General features: G+C 32.8%; 1 protein-coding gene across 1 annotated transcript; it reads right to left on the reverse strand.

Annotated features, from left to right (window-relative positions):
• Positions 1-24,636, reverse strand: LOC143235369 (uncharacterized). Its single transcript, XM_076473471.1, has 2 exons — positions 23,937-24,636; positions 1-975 (listed from the first exon to the last, which is right to left on the reverse strand). Exons 1-2 carry the CDS (start codon positions 24,318-24,320, stop codon positions 499-501), a joined length of 861 nt encoding a protein of 286 aa, XP_076329586.1. The 5' UTR covers positions 24,321-24,636; the 3' UTR covers positions 1-498.
• Positions 24,637-24,863: the final 227 nt, after the last annotated feature.

The raw sequence follows: 24,863 nt of genomic DNA on the forward strand, positions 1-24,863 counted from the left end.
TTCTTATCTTTAATGACCATTTATAAAGAAATGTAAATCTTCTCAAATTCACAATAATTCTTTGTTTCATTCTCTTGACCAGCTTTACATCCAAAATTAGTGTAAACAGTTATGTAATTTTTTGTTTACAGTATACTAAAAGTATTGTTTAAGAAACTTCAGCACGTTAAAGATGCATAAGTATAGCATTATGCACATGTATAGCATTACCCAGTTATTACATCTATTTATTTGCAACAATAAGTCAAAAATAAGAATGGGGTTCTTGTAAAGGACAAATATACTAATGTGCTATTTGTGTTTTGCTCACCACCCGCGTCGTAAACTTGTATAGTTACCTTTTGGGGGCAAAACTTAGAAACAGGAGACTATTCCATGCACAACTATATCTGAGTATCTTTAGTTAGGACCAGCTGCTAGGATTTTTTGTTGTTTATTTTTCTTTACATTTGTTAACTTAACCAGTTTTGTGAAAACTTGGGAAAAGTCTATTCTTGTTCATACAAATATTTCGTGGTCCAAATCTGAATGAGACCCTTGTAGATAAATTCCAGAGTCAGAGGACAAAAATGAGTTGTCACGATAATATAGAATACTGTGAGACTTGGCTCGGCGTCTAATATATTGTGGCGTCATCTTTTGGCTCGGGCAATAAGTAGCACAATCGTTATTGTTTATTGGTGCTTGATGCTGAGATGATTCTCCGATGTTCTTACCACGGTGTCGAAGTGGTCGAAAACGATGATTTTTTGGTTCACAATGACTAGAAGAAGATGATAATGTAGACGATGGTGATGTTGTGGTTGTTTGGTTGTCTGCATCCCACAACGATTCTAAACTTGGGTAACAATCAACATTGTCCTCATCGCTGGTTTCTTGCTCAATCTCTTGCTGGCGATCCCTTAATTCAGCAACTGTTTCGTACAAGGAGAGCAGTTTCTGGAAAAGGTCGTTGTCCAGATCAATCAGTAATCCCTGCAAAAGTATATGCAATGTTTTATGTTATAGTGAAATTACTAGAATGCAGTAGGAAGTTTAAAATATTGTTACCTAAATCTTAAGAATAAAAAATTACAGATTCTCAATAGAAGAGATCAGAAATTAATCTCAGTGCATAAGTAATGTTTGAATTGTTTTAACACCCAGTGTTTGAGTAAATGTGACCGAATTATGTACATTATTCGAGTGTTATTCAAATTAGAACCAAAACCGTACCCGGATGAAAAGTTCGATTTATTAACATAAGAAAAATCACACTTTGCTGCCAAAGAGCTCACTTCTTAATAGTATTCAGACACGAAGATACTGAATTTATGTCAGATTGTGTTTTTCCTTGATAAAATGCCCCCCAGTGGCTCAGCGGTATGTCTGCGGACTTACAATGCTAAAAACCGGGTGTCGATACAGAGCACAGATAGCCCATTGAGTAGCTTTGTGCTTAATTCAAAATAACAAATAACAATAACCTTGATAAAGTAGTAGAAGTGAACAAAGTCAAATGTATCAGCCAACAAGTTTGATTGAGCTTTCCTTCGCTATCTCTATCACCAGAATTTGCAAAAACCGCAGATAAAACGAATTTCTAGAAGGAACCAGATATTGTATTTTCCATGCCATGGTTTGTATGGAATTTTAGACTGCGATATGAGTTTTACTTACTCATTCGGCCATGCTGGTGGGCAAGTAAGATTTTATATATCGCAAAAAGCTCAAATTCAGTTAAAAAATATAGAGAGTACTGTTGGTAAGCTATATATCGGAATAACTCCACCAAACATATATTCCTGACTCGAAGGCTATGTCTTAATTTGTTTCTGAATCATCAAAAATACAAAAGAATGTTAATTAAGTCTAATATTAAAGTAATGATTGAGTTGGTTTAATTTGTTTCTAAGTTATTTCAAAAAGTGAATAAAAACTAAGCCTATTACTACAATAGTCGGAGCCGGGCCCCGATGGTTGGCATGCTAGACTAAGAATTTCAGGTCCAATGTGGGCGTTTCCATACCAAAAAAAAATCGTGCTTAGCATTCTGGAAGTGTGTATGCATTGTAAAACCCCAGTTTACGGTCACACAAATGTATTGTTTCAGTGATGTCGAGAAAACCCACTTGTAGAGAAATATATATGCAAAAACGGTTCGTTTGGGTTGAGAAAATATTTTACGTAGAAGCTAACCTTTGTGAACCTGACGATGACCGAAGAAGGTCGAAACGTTGTTCGTTCTTCTACGTAAAATATTTTCTCAACCCAAACGAGCCGTTTTTGCATAAATGTATTGTTTGTTTGTTTTTTGAATTTCGCACAAAGCTACTCGAGGGCTGTCTGTGCTAGCCGTCCCTAATTTAGCAGTGTAAGACTAGAGGGAAGGCAGCTATTCATCACCTCCCACCACCAACTCTTGGGCTACTCTTTTACCAACGAATAGTGGGATTGACCGTCACATTATAACGCCCACACGGTTCAAAGGGCGAGCATGTTTGGCACGACGGGGATGCGAACCCGCGACCCTCAGATCACGAGTCGCACGCCTGAATACGCTTGGTCATGCCGGGCCCCACACAAATGTAACCCCAAAAACTTGGAGTGGATGTTGTGGTTTTTCATTTTTAATTTCACGCAAAGCCACATAAGGGCTCTTTGCGCTAGCTGTACCTATTTCAGCATTGTATGACTAAAGAGAAGGCAACTAGTGTTCACCACCCACCGCCCACTTGGGTTACTCTTTTACCAACGATTAGTGGGATTGAGCGTAATGTTATAACGCCCCCACGGTTGAAAGGGCGAGCATGTTTGGTGCGACCAGGATTCGAAACCGCGAATTTACAACTCGAGCGCCTTAACCACCTGGCCATGCCAGGTCTGGATGTTGTTGGCTAGCTCAGCTGCCTTCTTTCTAATCTATTAGTTCAAAACTTGGGACGGCTAATACGGCTTTAAAAAGAAAGCAAAAATAAAAAGTAAGCCTATAGTATCGCAGTATATGTCATTAAAATTTGTTTTGATAGAATTTGACGAGAAAAAAACAACTAAAATTCATATGTCAGTAATGCTGAAGTTCTCTATAAAATGTTCCGAGACTTTTCAACGAGAAAAAATGATAACACCGCCATGCATAGTTTTTGCTGACTTAAAGGTAACAGTTGTTTATATATGAAAAATACGCTGAATCCGAAAATTACTTTTGTTTTTTAGTGTGAAGTCGGGTTTTTACAAAAGCCGGAAAACGAATTATAATTAATTATACTATATTTATACTTTCAATATATTAATTATAATTAATTATACTATATTTATACTTTCAATATATTAATTATAATTAATTATACTATATTTATACTTTCAATATATTAATTATAATTAATTATACTATATTTATACTTTCAATATATTAATTATAATTTTTAAAATTGACCATATTTTCATATTAGTTATACTTTTAGTACTAACTAGTTTCATTTTTTTTTTGTTTAAGATTGGACTTTGAAATTTAATTGCAATAAGTTTGGTGGTATAATGGATCATAGACACTGTAGGTAAAGGCATATAGTATAATATATACTGTTTATGTGTTTCTTTGTACATGGTTTCATTTAGAAATATGCACCTTTATTTCTTCATATCTTAATTGTATATTTTAACCGGTTTGTAGCAGAAGTAATCAGTCATCATGCATTCAGGTATAATGGAAATTTACTATACAAGTGAATTTCTTATGTGTTATTTGTAAAATACTCAGGCCTGATAGAGAAAAAAGGATACCATTTCCGAATTCATGGCCATCGAATTAACTATAATAAGGTCTTAAAATTAAATTAGCAGGAAGAAAGTTTCCAGATGCAGGTTAGTGCAATCTTGTAACTTAACGTATGAGTATTTCAAATACTTTACGAACAGTTTTAAATTAAATATAATAAAAATTAAAGGTATTTTTCACTGTTGTGTAGTACAGTATACTTAGTACAAAAGTTAAAATAATAATGTTATTTATATTATTTTTGCAGGTTTATCACGTGGCATAAATATTAGCACATCGAATATCAGAAGGCACTGTAAATTTCTAAATAAACACATTTATTTCTGTAGAGACAAACTGCAACTACATATAAGCTTAAATACGTATTTGCGAGCACAAGATAAAATAAAACGTGTTTACAGAAGATTTATTAAACTATTAACTGAAGCTGAAACTTTGTAGAATGGACGGCAACTTCCTGTTGTGGAGACACAAGTGTAGAGGACGACGTATCAAAAGTCTTCCGTCTTTCATCTTTCGTGTGTAGAGATTTTGTCGGTCTTTTATAGTGGATTGTGGAGAGTGCGTTATGATTGATTGGATTATCACTCTTTCTGATTGAAGGAGATATTTTCTGTAGATTCAACCAATGGCAGCCACAGGTTACTCACCTCAAATCCAGAATCTCTGTTTAGTGAGTGTTTAATAGTGTTAATATAAAATGATTCTTTAATTTTTCTTGTCTTCCAGAATTTGTCTATGTCGATGGTTCTAGTTTTCTCCCAGTTTATTCTATGTCCAATTGACGTGGCGTGCTCTGCAGTGGCTGAGTTTTGTGTTTTCATGAGTCCTGTATTATGTTTATGTTCTTTTATTTTTGTCGCAAGTTTTCTTCCAATTTACCCAGTGTATGTATAGTTGCAAGAACACGGAATTTCATAGGTGACGTTTTTGAGATTCTCTTTGGTAGATCACTGTTTGTTTGTTATCAGAATGGGTCTTAAGGTATTGTAGGATTTCCACTGGACTTCTATGTTGAATTTCTTGGCTATGCATTTGAGTTTTTCACTGAAATGCTGTAAGGATGGTAAAGAAATAGTGGTGACTTTCTGATCTTTTCTTCCTGTCATGGTCTTCTTCAAGAAGTTTTTGATGAAGGAAGAGGTGTAACCATTCTGTTTAAAACTAAAATCTTTTGGTGTTCTGTTTCGATGAATGTCTTATCGCAAATGTTTTTTGCTCTCTTGTTTAGGCATTGGATTATACCACGTTTTATCGAGGTTGGTTGATAGGACTGGAAGTGTAGGTATCTGTTCGTATGGGTGAATTTTCTGTATACAGTTGTGGTGATTTGTCTAAGACTACCAACACTGATACACACACTGACCTGAAGACAAAAGGCAGAAGAATTTCGAAACGTCGTCCTCTACACTTGTGTCTCCACAACAGGCAGTTGTCGTCCATTCTACAAAGTTTCATCATGAATACTCTGTCTAAACAACCTATCAAAGAATTAAATGAAGCTGTTAAAAATAGTTTCGAAATTACTAATCTCGAACTTTATAAACTTTTGGTGACGTTGCGGAAGTGTAAAAATAGATCAGTACAAGAAATGTATTGCCAACTAGTATTAGTTAGCTTAAAATGAGTTTGTGTCATTAATTTTAAAGGACATATTTACAGACTAGTTTTCCATATTAGTTAGGTAGAAAGAAACTATGTCAAATCTTTTTCTATTCATACATAATCTTTCAAAAGAAGTTTAAAAGTAGTTTCATCAAAGAGATTATGACGGTGAATCTTTTTCTGTTGTTGTTTTGTGAATTTCGTGCAAAGCTACTCGAGGGCTATCTGTGCTAGCCGTCCCTAATTTTGCAGTGTAAGACTAGAGGGAAGGCAGCTAGTCATCACCACCCACCACCAACCCTTGGGCTACTCTTTTATCAACGAATAGTGGGATTTACCGTAACATTATGACGCCCCCACGGCTGAAATGTTAAATAGCAAGCTAGTGTTTTCCTTCTGGTATGGCCACAGGCTAAAATATGTAGCTTGCAATGGCGTAACTTCCAGTTATGTTTTCTGAAGAAAGAATTCGTGTTTAATTTATCCTCTTAACAATGAGTAAAAGTCTCTAGTTTTCATTACAAATTTTAAACTCCCTTAATTAAATAATTGTACTTCAAAAAAATCTAATAATGTTACTAGCAGACGATTGACGGAATTTTATACCCAATCCTGTACCAGAAACTTGACAGAAAATTTATTCCTCGTAAATAATAATAAATTAAAACCAGATATAAAATTACTAAGAGAAATCTGGAATTAAATAATTCCCCATATTTACAAAAAATACACACTTTGTAATGTAAAAATGAGGTTATTATCAAGTATCTTTTATAGCGGTTAGGTTATAAACCTCAAGACTGGGGCAGAGACCATTTACGGTCTTTTACTTATTTTCAAAAGCTAACATTTCAGAAGGTATCGAGGTAGTCCGATTTGGCCCGACATGGTCAGGTGGGTTAAAGCGTTCGACTTGTAATCCGACGGTCGCGAGTTCGTATCCCCGTCGCACCAAACATGCTCGCCCTTTCAGCTGTGGAGGCGTTATAATGTGACGGTCAATCCCACTATTCGTTGGTAAAAAAGAGTAGCCCAAGAGTTGGTGGTGGGTGGTGATGACTAGCTGCTTCCCCTCTAGTCTTACATTGCAAAATTAGGGACGGTTAGCACAGATAGCTCTCGTGTAGCTTTGCGCGAAATTAAAAAAAAACAACAACAAAAGTAGTCCGACTATCAGTTGTCTCGTTTAATTATTTATACACTAAGCACGAAGTTCTTTTAGGAAATAGTTAACTCATTTTCTTATCATTATTGTTTATGATACTATTATAACCTTATGCAAAAGTGTTAGGACAATAGAATATTTTGTCATTTTTTTTCCATTTGTGGGGCTAATTCTTCCATGTCATTACAGAAAGTAAATTTCAACACTATAGTAACACTTCACTTAGAACTGTTGAAAACTGAATGAGACAGGTTAAAAGTACTTATCATTCTTTGGAATTTCCATATACTTGTACTAAATACATCTCGTAAGGGTTCTGATTGAATGCACATGTTGATCAAATTTAGGGTGTGAAATAACTGTTATGGTATCCCATACAGTGTCCTAACAACATAGAAATAAACTATCATATGGCTCCGGTATATGCTAGAAGAAATCAGTTTTATAGCATTCCACAAATATACCTTTATAAAAATAGTGTTCACTACATATTAAAGTTTTTTGTAATGACACGACCAAAAACCGCATAGAATTGTCAGTAGATCAAAAGGTTTGCGTAAATGTTTTAGGTGATACTGTTTGGATTTTATGACAAATTACTGTAGACTTGAAATGCTCCCTAAATACTGTCGGGTACACTACAGATTGTAAGACAGAGAAATTTGTAAATAAGAGAGGAAGAGGCAGAACGCCTAAACTGACAGAAGGAAGACTGCCACTGAACTTTAGCGTGAGGTAAATGATCATTTACCAAATGATAAAAAAGTGTCCAGATCTACAGCATCAAAAAGACACACCGAGAACATTTATATCAATCTTTGCTAGTATATAAATGTTTATTTCATTTAACACACAAGTAACTTCAAATATTAATTCATAAATAGACCAACTGAATGGCTCGGTGTTCTTAGATCTAATGTACGTATACACAACAGTATATATGCGCATGCATGTTCAAGCAAAGCCCTGGAGTTAACTTTGCGTTATTTAAAAGTCCTGATATTTTTGGACGATTCTTCATGAAGAAAACATTAGGTATAACTTTTATGGAGAATTTATGGCGCAGTCCAGTTTTAAAAATTATATACTTGATGGTTATTAACAATAGAAGGGTAAAAAGTAATTTGATTTTGAAATATCAAATAATCTCAATTTATTACTCATGAAAATTCAATATTTCAGAACAATAAAACAAAGTAATGTTGCATTTTTTAAGCCGTAAATCCAAGGATTTAAGTAGAGGGCGATCAGATAGTACGGATGAGTCTTCACTTCTTCACCCAATCGTGTTTTTTTTTTTTTTCCTTAACACAGTATAACTCGGACCAACAATACAGTGAAAGTTATGAAATTGCATTCCGTGTTATTGATGTTTTCTTTACCTGATCTATATGGTGTTGACGATATAATAGAACCTGCAATACATTAAATTCAGAACTTTGCTGGTGATTCTTTGTAGCAGAGGAAGATGATATAGTTAGTGTTATACGTGCTTTATTACCCACTTTTCTGATATATTCACTTTCATTTAAGGAACTGACTTATTGCGATACTGAAACAACGCAACGGTGATTGAACTAAATGATTAAGCACTAAAATAGTTTTCAAGACACTTAATAAGAAAAATGTCACTCACCGAATTTTCCTTTGTAGCAGATGGAGGGTTCAGTTATGCTCTATTAACAGTCAGCATGTTTTCATATTGCGAAAAATAATTGTAGGCTTATAGTAAATGTATTCTGATATTTAAAGAATGTTGTTGATGTTTCTTTAAGGTGTTATTCAGTGCAACAGTGCCTCGACCCCTCCTTAAGAAAAGCTATGAGATCATTGTTACTTTACAATTATTAGCACATAATGAATTTTTAAAACTCTTGGATAAATCTACTAGTATGTACTTCTACTAATCTGGTTCGATAACAAGCAAGAAAGGCACCTGTCTCCAATCAAAGTGTAAACATTCACTTTGAGAATAATAATTTAAAAATAACAATCTGTTAACTAGATATGTTAAACAATATGAAAAAAATGTATATTTCATAATAAATATGTCTTTATAATCCCTAGAAACTGAAAGAGTGTGTTCCTTCTTATAGCAAAGCCACATTGGGCTATCTGCTGAGCCCACTGAGGGGAACCAAATCCCTGATTTTAGGGTTGTAAATCCGTAGACATACCGCTGTACCAACGAGAGGCTTGGTGGAAGATATCTCCTGCGGAAAAAAAAAAATTCTTAAACAATGTACGAGCCAAGTAGCGCTATGGAAGTCCTTTCCACAGTTGGTTCATTGAATCGAATATTAAATACAGATACGCCATCTGTTAAATGGCAGTAAAAAGTACACAATTCTTTTCCTAATTACATTTTCACTTTTAATAACTTTCGCTGTGAAAGTTTTTTAATTGTAATCTGAGAAGAGGAAAAGGTAACTACATGAATTTGCATAATAAAGCCGATTTAGAATCATTTTTATAAAATGAAAAATGGTTTCTATATAGGGAAAGTGCAAGGTTTTAGGTATTCTTGGTCTTACTTAGTACAACTACTATACTAGAAATTAAGGTTTGTAAAATATCCTCATTGTTTACAGAGCAATTGGTTTCCAATCAGACACAAGCGCAATAGTTCGATAGGTGTCCATTGACAAGTTGCATTTGTTTTATGTTACCATTGCAATGTATTATATTACTTCTTATAAGTTACATTACTCTCAATGAAATTACTTTCCATACGTTGATGCTTTTAGACATAACAAGACCGAATAACATATCAAATATTCGAGCTTAGAATAATAATCTAGTTTGATTTACGCGCTGGAGTACTTTAGCAACGACAAACACGTAAACTTCTATCTTAACACGTTTGTTAATGCACATTTTAGATAGCTTGGACGTGTCCCTAATTTCAAGCATCCGATCACAATGAGAGCACCCAGCTGGTAACTTCTAATTTTACTTTTACAATACTATTATTTTTATTTATTACTGCATATTTTCTCTTCCAGTTTATTGTATTTATTTTTAACACCAAGTATGCAATGAAAATTCTCAGTTTTCTAACTTGATACGCTATACATTAAATTGTATACACGATCCGTTATGCATTAAATATTTTAATAGCATTATGATATTTATCATAAGAAAACCTATGTTATACAATAATCATTTAAAAGTTTACTAGTTGTTTAGTAAGTCGGTTTCTTAAAGTAAATGTTTTTCAGAAAAGGTAAAGGTATAAAATGCGAGATTATCTATCTGCACGTTCCCGGTAGGTCAACGTTAAGTTTGTGGACCGACAACATTAAAATCCAGTGTTTGATTCTCCGCGATGGATATATATGGAACTGTATTAAAACAAATGAAGGAAAGGTATTTGCACTCCTAAGCCTAATATTGTCATTTTATGTTTATCTGTACTTATAGTAATAATGATCATGCCCAACCAAAAGTATTGAGAGTTACTTACTAGGAGTATTTCAGATTTTAATCATAAATAAATACAATATTTATCCATATCAAACTCCATTTATTACCTACTTCATGCTTTAGTTATGAAAAAAATATGTAAATAACTAAATAAATAATTTTTATTTGTAGCATTCTTTTCATTTTCTCTGTTCCAATCCTTTGGTACTGTAATACTTGCAATTATTATTGGTCGTTTTGTGTAATTTAATGACGGCTAAAATTCTTAAGCCTAGAAAGCATTCCACAGAACGAAAACCTAAAACATCTGAATTTGGACTGTAGAATATTTCTGATAACAAAATACAATATGAGCAATAAATAGTATATATAAACATATGTTTTTCAGATTCCTTTGTGAGCACTATAGTATAATCTATAGAAACACTTAAGTTTATGAATGACTTGAAAAAAGTTACAAGAAAGTTGGATAAACAGCCAAACAAAATTATAGTTTTACTGCTATTAGAATCATATTTGGATAAGATATTTAAACTATAAAACGAGCTTAGATCGAAGTAGATGCTAGAACTTTGTGGTAGTAACTACTAGCCATAAATTCAAATGATTAATACAAAAAGATCCGTAGATTATCATTGTTTCCTTCCTTTTGCATAAATTGTGTATATGAAACGTTTTCATTAGCATTATCTGAAGAAAATACATGTACAGGTAACATTAGAGGGTGTTCTGCATCTTCCTTCCATAATGTAGAGTAGTTAATACATGTACAGGTAACATTAGAGGGTGTTCTGCATCTTCCTTCCATAATGTAGAGTAGTTAATACATGTACAGGTAACATTAGAGGGTGTTCACACTTCTGATTCTTCCTTCCACAATGTAAAGTAGTTACAGATCTCTTCCTTGATCCGTTCTGTTCTCATTTTAGATTGAAAATGATTTCTAAAGAAATAAAAATGTTTAGTCTCTGTATGATTCACTCTTTCTTGAACGTCTTTAAAAACCGAATTTGCACGGACTTCGAGTAAAATGTTACACAGTAACATTATAAAAATATTATTCCTTAATCTATCTTCGGTCCTGGAACGCGGGCTACTTTCTCCCCTCAAATATTCAGTTTCACGTTTAGCTGTCGGGGGTTCACGACTTTGACCAAACACCTTAATTTCCACTTTTTTTTCCCAACTCATATCCTCGTCTTCCAGACTCTTCTGTTTGAACTTTGCTCCCTCGTGGACATGAATGCATCACATTACCTGAGGTTGCGTAGTACTTATACATAGAGACTAAAACAAGAGTTTTGATTAAACAAGAAGGTTCGACTAGCTAAAGTTTTAAATCCATGGATACAAGGGTGAGAAAGTAGTTGTCCACTTGAGGCAATTTGTGATATGTTTAACAATTAAACCTGTAGAGTTAAGCATGCTGGTGTGTTAGTGTACGTTAACTTTAGGTGTTGGAGAATGAAGATCGTTAAAAGAACTCTTTATTACATCAACAGGATGCGCCCGTACTTCTAAAAATTAATTTAATACTATTTTTTAGAAATATTAAGTAGAGTTGGTATTAAAGAATACATCCGTGCAATTACGATCTTATTAACCTTTTAATAGCTTTATTTGAGGACCACCAAAAATTCGCTTTTCTACTATCTATCTGAAAAGCTGTTATTACACGAGTTTTTATTAAGCATTATAAGAAGCTTTTTTCTATGAAACCGAGCGGAAACTCAACCATTCAATGATATGTTATATTAAGTGAAAACAGCATCATCTCAAAAAAGTATTAAAAAATTTCCAAACAATTACATAATCACAGTGATATCACATATGTTCAGCATATGTATTACAACCAATCGCTCCTATGCTTCATTAAAACTAATTTGTTTCTTTTCTAATTTAGGCCCGGCATGACCAGGTGGGTTAAGGCGTTCGACTCGCAATCCGAGGGTCGCGACTTTGAATTCTTGTCGCATCACACATGCTCGCCCTTTCAGCCGTGGGGGCGTTATAATGTACTGTCAATCCCACTGTTCGTTGCTAAAGTGTAGCCCAACAGTTGGCGATGGGTGGTAATGACAAGTTGCCTTCCCTCTAGTTTTACATTGCAAAATTAGGGACGGCTAGCACAGATAGCCCTCGTGAAGCTTTGCGCGAAATTCAAAAACAAACAAATGAACTTTTCTAATTCCCTTCGAAGCTACACACAAGTGATACCTGCCGTAGCCGTCCTCAATTTTAATCTGATAGACCATAGAGAAGGGCAATAGAACCACAATCCCAACACATTAACACTTTGCCACCCCAGAGCAATAGAACCACAATCCTAACACATTAACACTTTGCCACCCCAGGGCAATAGAACCACAATCGTAGCACATTAACACTTTGCCACCCCAGGGCAATAGAACCACAATCCCAACACATTAACACTTTGCCACCCCAGGGCAATAGAATCACAATCCTAACACATTAACACTTTGCCACCCCAGGGCAATAGAACCACAATCCTAACACATTAACACTTTGCCACCCCAGGGCAATAGAACCACAATCCTAACACATTAACACTTTGCCACCCCAGGTCTTGAAGTATGACAATACACATGATATAAGTTTTTCTTTATAAGAAAAAACTAAGAATCTACCAGTTCGATCTCAATTAGTTATGTGCAGTAAATTTTAATATATCATGAAAGTTCATTTTGTTTAAAACGTAAGATCAATTATATCAAATGATACTATTTACAAAACCTGAAATATAGTTGGTATTTGTTTTTGAAAATACAACACTTGCATATATTGAGATGAAACGCTGTATTCATTAAAAATGTATAATATTACAAAAAAGTAAAAGCTATGTTCGAGAACTTAATCTTGAAATTTGTTTTCAAATTATGAAGTGGAACCTATATATTTTTTCACTTTCCTTCTTACCAGGGCCCGGCACTTCCAGGTGGTTAAGGCACTCGACTCGTAATCCGAGGGTCGTGGGTTCGAATCCCCGTCACACCAAACACGCTCGCCATTTCAGCCGTAGAGGTGTTATAGTGTGACGATCAATCCAACTATTCATTGGTAAAAAGAGTAGCCCAAGAGTTGGGGGTGGGTGGTGACAGCTAGTTGCTTTCCCTCTAGTCTTACACTGCTAAATTAGGTTGGCAATGGGTGGTGATGACTAGCTGTCTTCCCTCTAGTCTTATACTTAGGGACGGCTAGCGCAGATAGCCCTCATGTAGCTTTGCGCAAAATTCAAAACGAACCAAACTTTCTTACCAATACCTAGAAAAACTAACCTGATGCAGTAATGTCTTTTCTTAAAATCTTTGTTATTAGCATTCAGGCTACAAAGTTCAAAAACCACAAGATTACCAGTAGTTTAGGTTTGCAGAAATAATATTAATCTGATATATATTTGTTACAAACTAACCTAAACTTAAAAATATGTGGAGAATCAGTAACATAATGAACAATTAGAAACTGCCTGGTAGTATGGGTAATAGGAACTGTTCAGCCTACCAGTGACATAGGATGCCGTATTTAACCGTATTTAAATCAAGTTTCGGAATATGTGATCTAGCAATCTATAGTTCTCTGTCTACATATATACAGGGTGAGCCAAAAGTAGGTGGACAGCATTTGGAATGGGTTTATGTATCGGTTATATTAATGCAATTGTATATTATAAATATGTTGCAACTATATTATTTGTGTTATATAATTACAATTGTATAATTACATTTGTTTTAATTTAATCTGTTTTCTTTTTTTTAGATTGTTAATAGAACCCATAATGTCAAATACTTTAAATACAGATAAAAGAATATGGGTGTTAAAAGAGTATTGGAAATCTCAACAATTTGAGCATTTGCGTTAATAAATAACATTTTATTTTCATTAATATAATTGTCTTATTACATATAGTTGTACGTATACGTGATCTCTAAATAAAGGTTTTTTTACTGTCCACCTACTTTTGGCTCACCCTGTATATATATATATTGGTCACGATAAGTCAACTTGAATCCAAACAAACTTGTAGCCCAGTTGTCAAAGTTATACGTAAATAAATTATGTGTTCTGATGATGGTATTTTCTATAGTTTCTTTGCCGGGGAGGGGGGTATTACAGTCAGGTGAATGCGTATTAGCATCTGTCTCTCCGTGTTTCTGCTCCCGTATCATAAAAACTAATAACCTGATTTACACAGAAGTTTTAAACAAAGATGGAAAGTCAGTATGAGACTTTACCCCTGAATTTAGTCCGAATCCAATTCCAGATCCGGATTCTAGATCACTTTGAAACATTTTTTTTATGATGGGGAGATAAGGCATTCTCACGATTTAAGGTTAATAACTCTGTAAAGTGTGATCAGATTTGCACCAACTTTGATGGACATATTAAAGTTGAGACTCTCCACCACTCTGAGTTCTGGATCTGAGAAGAAATATTGGAATTTTCAAAGGTGAAATGTAACACTACCCTATATAAATGCATGCAATCTCGAAAAGGCGTAGCGAAGAGAGAATATACAATCTATCTGATTGTTTTCTTGCCCTTAGAAAGCTTCGGAAGTCTGTTGGCCAGATACGGTCCAGTTAGTCTGTCCGTGGTTGATCCTAAGGATTCATGACATATTAGGGGTCTAAATTGCGCTTGAAAATAACTGTCAGATTGTATTAATCGATCTGACAAGAGAAACCCAGATGCTTAAATTAGGTGCTTTTGCATAGCTGTCTTCCTTCTTGATAACTATGAGGAGGTCATTCTTGTGTAACTTTGTGTGACATTTTGAAACAAGGAAGCAAAGTTTTGAGATATTTTGTTTTTGCTTTAAATTTTGACTTAAACTAAAAATCAGAAATTCGTAGATGCATGTAATGAGCCAAACTGGTTAAGCATCATTAAGTATCATTCTATCCAACTCATGTCTTCTTATAATATACGTTAGTTTTAATATTTATGTATAAAATACAAAGTTTCATATGTGCACTACGGAAAAGATCAGACTTTAAACTACTTGAACTTCTGCAAATTCTTTTCCTGCCTAATATTAAAATAAAGTGACATGTGCACTTCAAGCACTGGACTTTATAACTTGTTCTTGACGTCGTTAACGTCATACCAATAAAATAGAAACTTACAATTAAAAACGCAGCTGCGTGTTTACCTATCACAGGTTTTATGTTAATAAATCTATCTTTACTTCTGAATGTCTCAGAAACACGAGGGTGCGTTTTTAACATACTTCCGTGCTCCGTTCTATATTTATATATTTGTTTCTCTAGTTTTACATTTCTTCTATTTACGTAACTGATTTATAGTTTAATATTTGAATTATTCATGTTAAAGAATCATCCAGTTTTCTTGTTTGTAGACAGTTATAGACGGTGAAACCCATTACCATTGAAGCGTCCTCGATCTTAAGATGGAAAAGAGAATACAGATACACTGTATAAAACTGGTTATTAAATAACACTATTAACAAAATGTTTTACTTTTTCTTGTTCCTGGGCAGAAAGTGTTATTTCTCAGTTGCTTATGCCTAAAGTAAATGGAAAAGATCTATTTTTCTCTTCAAACTTTGCTTCTGTGACCTGGGTAATGAAATTTTCAACTTATCTATTTTCCAGAACATTCCAGGTAGATTCAGTGCTGAGTAGCTGATAGAGAATTTTCTCGAACTTAAAAGAATTTTCAAGAATTTTCTAGAATGTTGTAGAACTTACGAGAATTTTCAAGAACCTTTTAGAATTTTCTAGAACTTTCCATAGTAATATATATACAGGGGCTCACCACTCACCACTTCAGTTTAGTTCTAGCTGCCTAAGTGAACACATAGACCTATTTGATTTTATCAGAAATGGCGTCAAAAAGCTGCATGCATTCTCCAGACGCATTATGTTATGTATGTGGCCAATTTATTAAGACAAGAGCGAAAAAGCACTCTGCGACAGCATCTACTAAAATCTGTGAAGCCTACAAGGCATATTTCGGCATGCCTGTTGGGGATCAAGACAAACCCTGGGAACCTCATTTTACCTGCGAGCACTGCAAAAAAACTCTAGAAGATAAGCCGGACAATTTTTGCTTGTTTGAATAGTAGATTTTATATTATACAAATTTTAGACCTTTTAAATTTAAATATATTTTATTTTTTTAAAATTTCCAATAGTATATAAAAATATAACATATAAAATATTTTGCATGAACCTCTTACACATTAGTTGTGGATGAAATAAAGTTATTCTTTATAATAACAGTTTTATTTTGCTATTTTGCAGGATGGTACAGAAAGGAAAAGATAGCCATGAAGTTCACTATTCCAAGTAATATGTTTATATCCATAGTAATGTTTCTCCGAACAATGCATTCTTCTTCTATGAAATCTCTTTGAAGTCAACTGACTGCACATCGATGAAATTCTGGACATTTGGTTTATTTAATTATAGATTTAGAAGACAACGTTTATATCTGTGGACAGTTTGATAATAGTTATGAATTAAGAATTATCTTGCTATCTTTTAAGGAAATTTGTCACAACGTAAAAGTTGTGATGTTGTACAATAATTTGTTATTATGGTCTTGAAAAAGAGCACAATCACCTGTGAAGAAATGAAGTATGATTAATTCTTCATATGTATTTCTCACAGTTGTAAGGTCTTGTTTACATATGTATTTCTCACAGTTGTAAGGTCTTCTTTACATATGTATTTCTCACAGTTGTAAGGTCTTCTTTACATATGTATTTCTCACAGTTGTAAGGTCTTCTTTACATATGTATTTCTCACAGTTGTAAGGTCTTGTTTACATATGTATTTCTCACAGTTGTAAGGTCTTGTTTCTATTTATAACATACGCATTTCCATTTAAAATATACATGCTTTTTTATACTATTGTTCAAAACCTCATGAATGAATACTAAACACGTTATGCGTAATATATTACTTTCTCTCTTGTATATTTGACACTATGGCTTCATTTAGGTAATATATTTTACAATATAAACTGTACAGGGTTTTAAGGAAAACATAGAAACGAAAGTTGTGTGTATGTTTGTACTCCAAATTGTTGAATAAAATTTTAGAATGTTTCTGTTCCTATAAACCATATATGAATGTTTTAAGTAGCTATCGAAAGAGAATAATAAATATTACAAAATGTAATATAGGTTTTTATAAACTACTTTACAAAATAAGATCATCAAACATTTTCCCACAGATCAAAATCCTTATGAATTTTTCATTAAGAATATGTTCATCGATAAGAATGAAACTTTTAATTTTACCAGTTATGAAAATTACTATTGAAGTGCTTCTTAAAGCGATGCTTTTGAAAACAGTATATATTAATACTAAAAGGTATTACATTTTAATTTGTGAAACTTTCTTGACGTTTAGCAGTCAGTATAAGATCAAGTAGCCATTTCCAGCAGAAAGAATTTAAAATTAAAATAAATAAACGAGAACAGTTGACCTCCTTGTGTTAGTCAGATTGTTACATATTCCTCCAGACCAGAGATGTTTTACTGATAAAAACTTCAAAACGTCTTTCTATTTGGTTTTTGAATTTCGCGCAAAGCTACTTGAGGGCTATCTGTGCTAGCCGTCCCTAATTTAGCAGTGTAAGACTAGAGGCAGCTAGTCATCACCACCCACCGCCAACTACTCTTGGAATACTCTTTTACCAACGAATAGTGAGATTGACCGTCACTTTATAATGCCCTCACGGCTGAAAAGGCAAGCATGTTTGGTGCGACGGGGATGCGAACCCGCGACCTTCAGATTACGAGTCGCACGCCTTAACCCACCTGGCCATGCCGGGGCTAACATCTTTCTATACTGTACGTGTACACCTCTTTGTCACACGTTCAGCCGTTTTCTTTGTTTTTGTAAGATCCTTTCTATAGATTTTAATGGACAGAAGAACTGACAATTCTGATTACTAAACACCACATCAAAAAGTAATAGCCCTTTACTTTTCAAACTGAATTTCATAAATAATGGTACAATTGTGGAGATAAACATTTTGAAAAATAGCTTTTATTTTTTTAGTGTAATTTAAGTTCAGAATGCTGCGTGTACTAAATAATTTCTTAAAGTATTTTCTATTCTTACTTCACTTGTTGTTTTTAATTAAAATATAGTTTCGCAAAGTACGTTTCAGTGAATAAATATCAATATTCTATATCATATGATTATAATTTTATTATCACTGAGCGTAAGAAAAATATTTTCTTTTTATATAGTTGCGATATGTAACGAATTGCTCCCTCTGAAAGCCTTTAATTGTGTTTAAAGTTGTCATATGAGTCACCAAAATTATTCAATTTTATAATGTTAAAACGCTGCTTGAGATAAAGCAATATGATGTTTGAGAGAATCACTTATAAACAAAAATGTTTCTAATAATAAATTTACTTTAATTACCACCTATACCCGATTATGTACTATGAATATTAAGCTAAAAACTGGTGAATATCAGTCAGTGTGGATTATAAGCTCACTATAATAGCTATTACGGTATATTATTACGGTATATTACGGTATATTATTACGGTATATTACGGTATATTATTACGGTATATTACGGTATATTATTACGGTATAATATAAAACAAAAAAGAAACAAACTATATTTAATATTTCCGATTTTTTACATTAATTACGAAATTAATTATTCATACATTCTGTAAACACAAAGAATTTCGTTTTATTTAAAATAAAGTCAGTTTTTCTGTTTTAATTAACAAAAAACTCCGATAAGAATTTCGGAAGAAAACAAGATTAACGGAAGTTAAAGTGATATAAACTGATCAACATGTTAGTTTAACACTGAAACAGGAGATATAGCATTGTTACTTACCACTTTCATGGAACTCTGTACTGAGTTTTATTGTGAATTAATCTAATTAAAAATTATTATTTATAATTTACCCGATAATTACTTTTAGCCTCTAATCATTACATCAAATAACCACCTCACATTTTTTAACCCTATCTGTTTTATTTCTGCCTACACATAGTGAACTAAACTTTAGTCGTTTCATACGTTTAATGAAATTTATTTTCTATCAATTGAAAATGTAGATTAATTTAAAATTTAAGAATAATCTTGTTTGAGTTATAACCAAGCTCGTATGAACAATTATGTGACAAATACAATTTAATTATTAATCACGTTCCGTGTATATTATGTACTGGAAACGTAAATAAAATCAGTTTATAATGATGACTTACAGAACATACCGTATTTGACTTTAATCTCTTGGAATGAACCACCACTCATAAAACAACTATAATGCTGATGATGTTATTAAGAATGTGTCCGCACTTATGAAAAAAGTGTGCCAATTACAAACTTCGTATAGACCAAACTGATTTTAAATACTTACAATGCATCACCATTAGTATAACAGCCATGGTGTTGTTACTAAAAAGTTTCCTACCTACGAAAAAAAGTATGTCAGTTATGGACTTCAACTAACCATAGCACAACTGAAATGCGTTTGACACGATTTTTATGTGTTTTATTTACTCTCAATAATTGTATGTAGTTGAAACTGGTTTTCTAAAAAAAAATATTGTTGTGAAATATCAGATAAAATAAATAATGACTTTGACATAGTTTTCACCTTCATATAGGGTTAACTGTTGCTAAGTGTTAAAAGATATCTGTCACATCCCCTAAGAAGAAACCGTGGAGAATCACAAGGATAAACGTTATGGCTCGTTCACCATGAATATGTAATTAGAACTCCCATGCTTGAATATATTGTAAAATAAGTTAGTTTTCTTTTAATATTTGATATGAACATGACAAAAATTAAAAATTTACAATTTAACACCTGTTCCAGAACTATACATTTGTCAAACTATTAATGTTATGCATATAAAAGCTAACATCAAGGTGTGCGTATGTCAAGTTAATCATACAGATTAAACGTACAAGTTCTGGGTATAACGTCATTAGTAAATATGAAAACTACAGTATTTTACGAAAAGTTAGATCGAATTTCAGGCTTACGATTAAATCTGTGTGTATGTTAGGCGGTGATGTTTGTGATTTTCTTTTAATACAACCAGACTTCCTGATTGTAATGACCTTAGCTTTAAGTAGCAGCTTTCATAAAATGTGCATTGGTTTAACTGCATCAGGTCACCATACTGGTGCCATAGCTGTTCAGGATACTATTTCATCAGTAAATAAAAATACACCAATATAAGCCACTGTTTCATAACGATAAACTTTCTAAACATAAAACATTAATTATAAGTAGCTAATGGTGTTATATTCAATATCGCATGTTAATGTAGTACCATAATGAGTTTAAACACACGTAATTTAATATTAAATGTGGAAAGTTTTTAAATATTTAGATATTTTACTGTTTCTAACACACAATGATTGTGATACAGGAAGCGATAAAGCTATTCGACACGAAAAAGTATTTAGTTCTTATACAAGCACACAAAACTTGCGTAACACATAATAATTAGCTGTAGTTTACGTTATTTTGTTGTGTACAGTACTTCTGAATCTTCAAGAAAATAAATAATATTGTTTGAGAGTCATATACGCTGCGACAGTTAGTATGTTTAAATAAACAGCATGCTCAGTCTGGTTCTATTTGAAATACAACTCACTTTATTAAAATATAAAATCTCACTCCAAACAATGTGTGGATGAATTTATCATTATGGTTGTTCACTTCTCTTTAGTTCGTCAGATTATACATGATTCTTTGGATAATTCGTCTTAAAATACAATGTTACTTCGACCAAGAGCTTGCCAACACGAGAGACCTGGGTCAACGTCGTGTCTTATATGTTACGCACTAGAGAAAGAATTAACCTCTCAGTTTTTTTACCTGCAAATAGTTTTTCCTTGGGCACCTCTCTCATAACCCGAAACTGGAAATTGTAATTACGGACAGAAATAAGATTTAAAACATATGACGTATCTAAATGCCAACATTATTTGAAACTTTAAGAAAACAAATAGAACTCGAAAAGTACATGAAATCTGAAACTATATGGACAGTAATGTACGCACTTTTAACACTTATGCGCTTTAAATTAGAAGTAACCTGCCTTCGTCGTCTGACTCTCTATTGGACGTGAAAAGCTAATCCAAAGTATCCTGTTGTCAAGGTTACAGATTTAGTGGTTCATTAACTAACTAAATTAAGGAAAGCCTTGTTAGAAGAAATTATGAAAAAAAAGTGTGAAAATAATAGAATTTAGAAAATGTTAAAGAGAAGCATACAGGATGAAACTGTGAATAAACATATGATTTTTTTAATATTTTGTAATTTGTTTCAATACACATTTAAAAGTGAAGTTAATATAATAAAAATGTAGATTAATAAATTTTTTTATAAATTGGGAAAATCTTTCCCAAGAAAGATAGAATATTTTATGAAATATATTAATATTACAAATAGAAAAAACTCTTTGGTGTATGACTTTAAAGAATTCATGGAACTTGGATATGTTTTAAAATAAGATAATAGAATAATTAAATAGAATATGGGCTGTCTAATTCTTGCAAGAATACAGAAAAGTAAAGGAAAAAGTTATATTAATAATACATTTGATCTTAAACAATCTTATCCAGTTGCCTGTAACTTTTCATACTTAATAGTGTTAGAATGAATTTATCATGTATTGAAATAGTAAAGCAAACAAAGCATGGCTATTTGATAACAAGAAAAATATATATATTTAGCTATAATTTTGTTAAAAGTAGTTCAGTAAAATCTTTAGTTTTGAACTAAATTTAAATACAAGTGACCAAAAAACGAATGCAACTAAGGGTAGTGTTGTATCCTTATCAAATAGGTCTTTCATGACAGATTCAAAAGTAGGTCATTCTTCTTGGTGGGTGGTTTAAAAGAGTACCTAGACCTGAAACAAAGGAATAATTATACAAATAGGAAACTAAAGTTAAACACGAAGTGCTTTCCTAGAAGCAATTACCTAGTTTTAGAATAAGTTGCCTAGTTAATGCAAAGAAAGAAACATAATGTAACTTTATACACACCAGGCAGAAAAGACGTTATTCGCTGCTGTAGTTCACAAGTTAGGGGTCAAAGTTCACAAAGCTTTCATAAAAATAATTAATATCCTAAAGTTAATAGATGTTGTACTTCACACGGCTTGCATAACAATGATTAATCGTCTAGATATAGGATACTGTAGTTTACAGGAGTTTCATCATGTTCATTGATATTCCAGTTATTGGAAGTTATAGTTCTCAAGGCTTCATAACACTGATTGACCTTCTTACAACAAGTTGGTTCATATGTTTAGCAAACAAAAATTTTCCCCCAGTGGCACAGTGGTATGTTCACGGACTTCCACACTAAAAACCGGGTTTCGATATCCGTGGTGGGCAGAGCACAGATAGCTCACTGTGTAGCTTTGTGTTTAATTCTAAACAAACGAACAACGCTGTGACTTACGCAAACAACAAGTCATTATTAAATATAATAAATTTATATTTGAGAGTATTTAATTTACAGTGCTACTATTTTACAATGTACTTGGAAGAAAGTTGTTGACGATTACTTACTCGGAAACAGACGTATTATTTTAATACAACAACATAAGGCTGACATCTGGCTAAATGGCATTGCTCTGAATTTAGTAATAACGCAGCTGTTGCAGCAGTGAATGGTCCTAAAGTGTTAATTAAGCCTTCCTGTATGAAAACTTATCCTTAGTTTGGGAGGTTTGACTGACTTCGAGTTATAATATTATCTTGATTGTTAGAATTCCTACAATATTGCACTTTCTTAACATCAACCCAAAACTACAGATTTTGAAAGTCATGGATGTTGCACCACATGCTAATATATTTCATTATTTTCAATAATGAATATGAAGTTATTTTTAGAAATAAACTATTAAAAACAGTTGTTTTCAATAAGCGTTGTTAGTGAAGTAAATCTCAAAACATTGCACGGGTTTTGGCTGACATTTTCAGCCAGATGTACATTTTCTTCATAAACTTTAATCTTTGATTTACTGGCGCTGTGCAATAGTCATTCCTATCCATTATCCTATTAATTAACACGTTGATTCTGTAAGAATTACATATTGACATAAGTCATCTCATGGCTACTCCATGAACTGATCTGTAAGTCACACTTTTACATGCATTAACTAACTTTTAAGACAACCCCATATATAACACAACTCAGGTACAAAATATTGGCATAAACATGAGCAAATGTGATCTATAAAAAATACTTTATAGAAAGTCAAAAGCTTGGAGTGTTATATTTGAATTTGTTGGTTGCTTTTTTCAGTTAGTACTCGACACATTGTATGAATACTTAACTCGAGGAGTGTTTTTGTCTTATTTTTCCAGTTTTTGATACTTTTTTCAGGTTTTTGAAAGCAAAGTCTATACTTGAATAGAATCAATTACATGAAGATGTTTTGATTAAATAAATACGTGTTTTTAGTCTTTTCCCTAATCGAACAAATATACAGTTTATTCTTTGATAATAACAACATTATGCTACATTATATAGAACCTTATATAAAAAAAGAAACCCAAAAATGACCCCAAAATCAAACATTTATTGTTGTTTTTTGTCTTTTTCACAAAGAATAGCTCAAAATATTATCTCTTTTTACCAAAGATTTTAAAAAACTGATATTTCAAGTGCTTTTGAATTAATTCTGCCGAGTTCATTATTGTATATTGTTAAAGATATACTTATCATTGTTCTATATTGTTAAAGATATACTTATCATTGTTCTATATTGTTAAAGATATACTTATCATTGTTCTATATTGTTAAAGATATACTTATCATTGTTCTATATTGTTAAAGATATACTTATCATTGTTCTATATTGTTAAAGATATACTTATCATTGTTCTATATTGTTAAAGATATACTTATCATTGTTCTATATTGTTAAAGATATACTTATCATTGTTCTATATTGTTAAAGATATACTTACAATTTCTTGTCGTAAGTGATTCATAGTTATGCCAATGTTAGAATTCACCTTCTCAGAAGAAGTAGAGTCCGTGTTTTCCATTGTGTTCTGTTTAACAGCAACATTGGTCGGGACTGAAAATAAAGACACCTTTGAGGAGTAAGGAGAAGAAAGTTCTGAATAATCCACGTGAATCCCTCCACTACAGGAATCCCAGTGTTTACGAAACGTTTCAGACCACTTGACCTTCTCTTCATACAATTCCCGACACCGTCTGACGATTGTATTTCTTGCAATACTATTATGACCAAATGTTTCAGCATCTTTACGTGTTCCATTACGTTTTATAGGATGAGAGAAAGTATTCAGAGGCAAGGACTGCAGTCGATCTTCCATAACATCCATTATGTTACTCTATAGTTTATATGTAATGAAGAAAAATAAATTGTTTTCTTCTTCACATTATCTTACAATTTCAGCTCAAACCTACAAGAATGTTCGATGGATCTTTTTTTCTAAACCGTTTCGCAGCGGTTTATAACCAAAGCTCTCCGGAAAGTTTGAAGAGCAATAAAAAGTTCTGTAAAAGTCAATGTGTTAGAATAAGAAAGACGCTTGAGTTAACACAACGTGCGAGTACTCGCAACACAAGAGTCACGAAACATTAAACAGTAAACGAGTACAGCTTTTTTTCCTCCTACTAGCTCGGTCCCAAAGTCAAATTATATCTGCGCATGCGAAGAGGTTCTCTTTCGCTGTTGTCTATCGCTTCGTTCTCTTGTGACGTGATTATGGAGTAATAGAATTCAGGTAGTTGTACCGTGGCTTTAGAAAAGACTGTGAAACAAATGTACAGCCACTCTGCAATAGACTCCTAGCTAGTTCGATCAGACAGTTTGAGAAGAATCTTTACAAGAATGATTTACTAATTTCCATAGATCGGTATAT

The sequence above is a fragment of the Tachypleus tridentatus genome, chromosome 2 (assembly GCF_004210375.1).
Source record: "Tachypleus tridentatus isolate NWPU-2018 chromosome 2, ASM421037v1, whole genome shotgun sequence".
NCBI classification, from domain to species: domain Eukaryota; kingdom Metazoa; phylum Arthropoda; class Merostomata; order Xiphosura; family Limulidae; genus Tachypleus; species Tachypleus tridentatus.

What these genes read in the sequence shown, in the direction of transcription:
- LOC143235369 (XM_076473471.1), bottom strand. Translation starts at nt 24,320, where the DNA reads ATGGATGTTATGGAAGATCGACTGCAGTCCTTGCCTCTGAATACTTTC. An exon ending in ATCACTTACGACAAGAAATT is followed by an intron (nt 976 to 23,936) that starts GTAAGTATATCT and finishes ATACTTTTGCAG; the next exon opens with GGATTACTGATTGATCTGGA.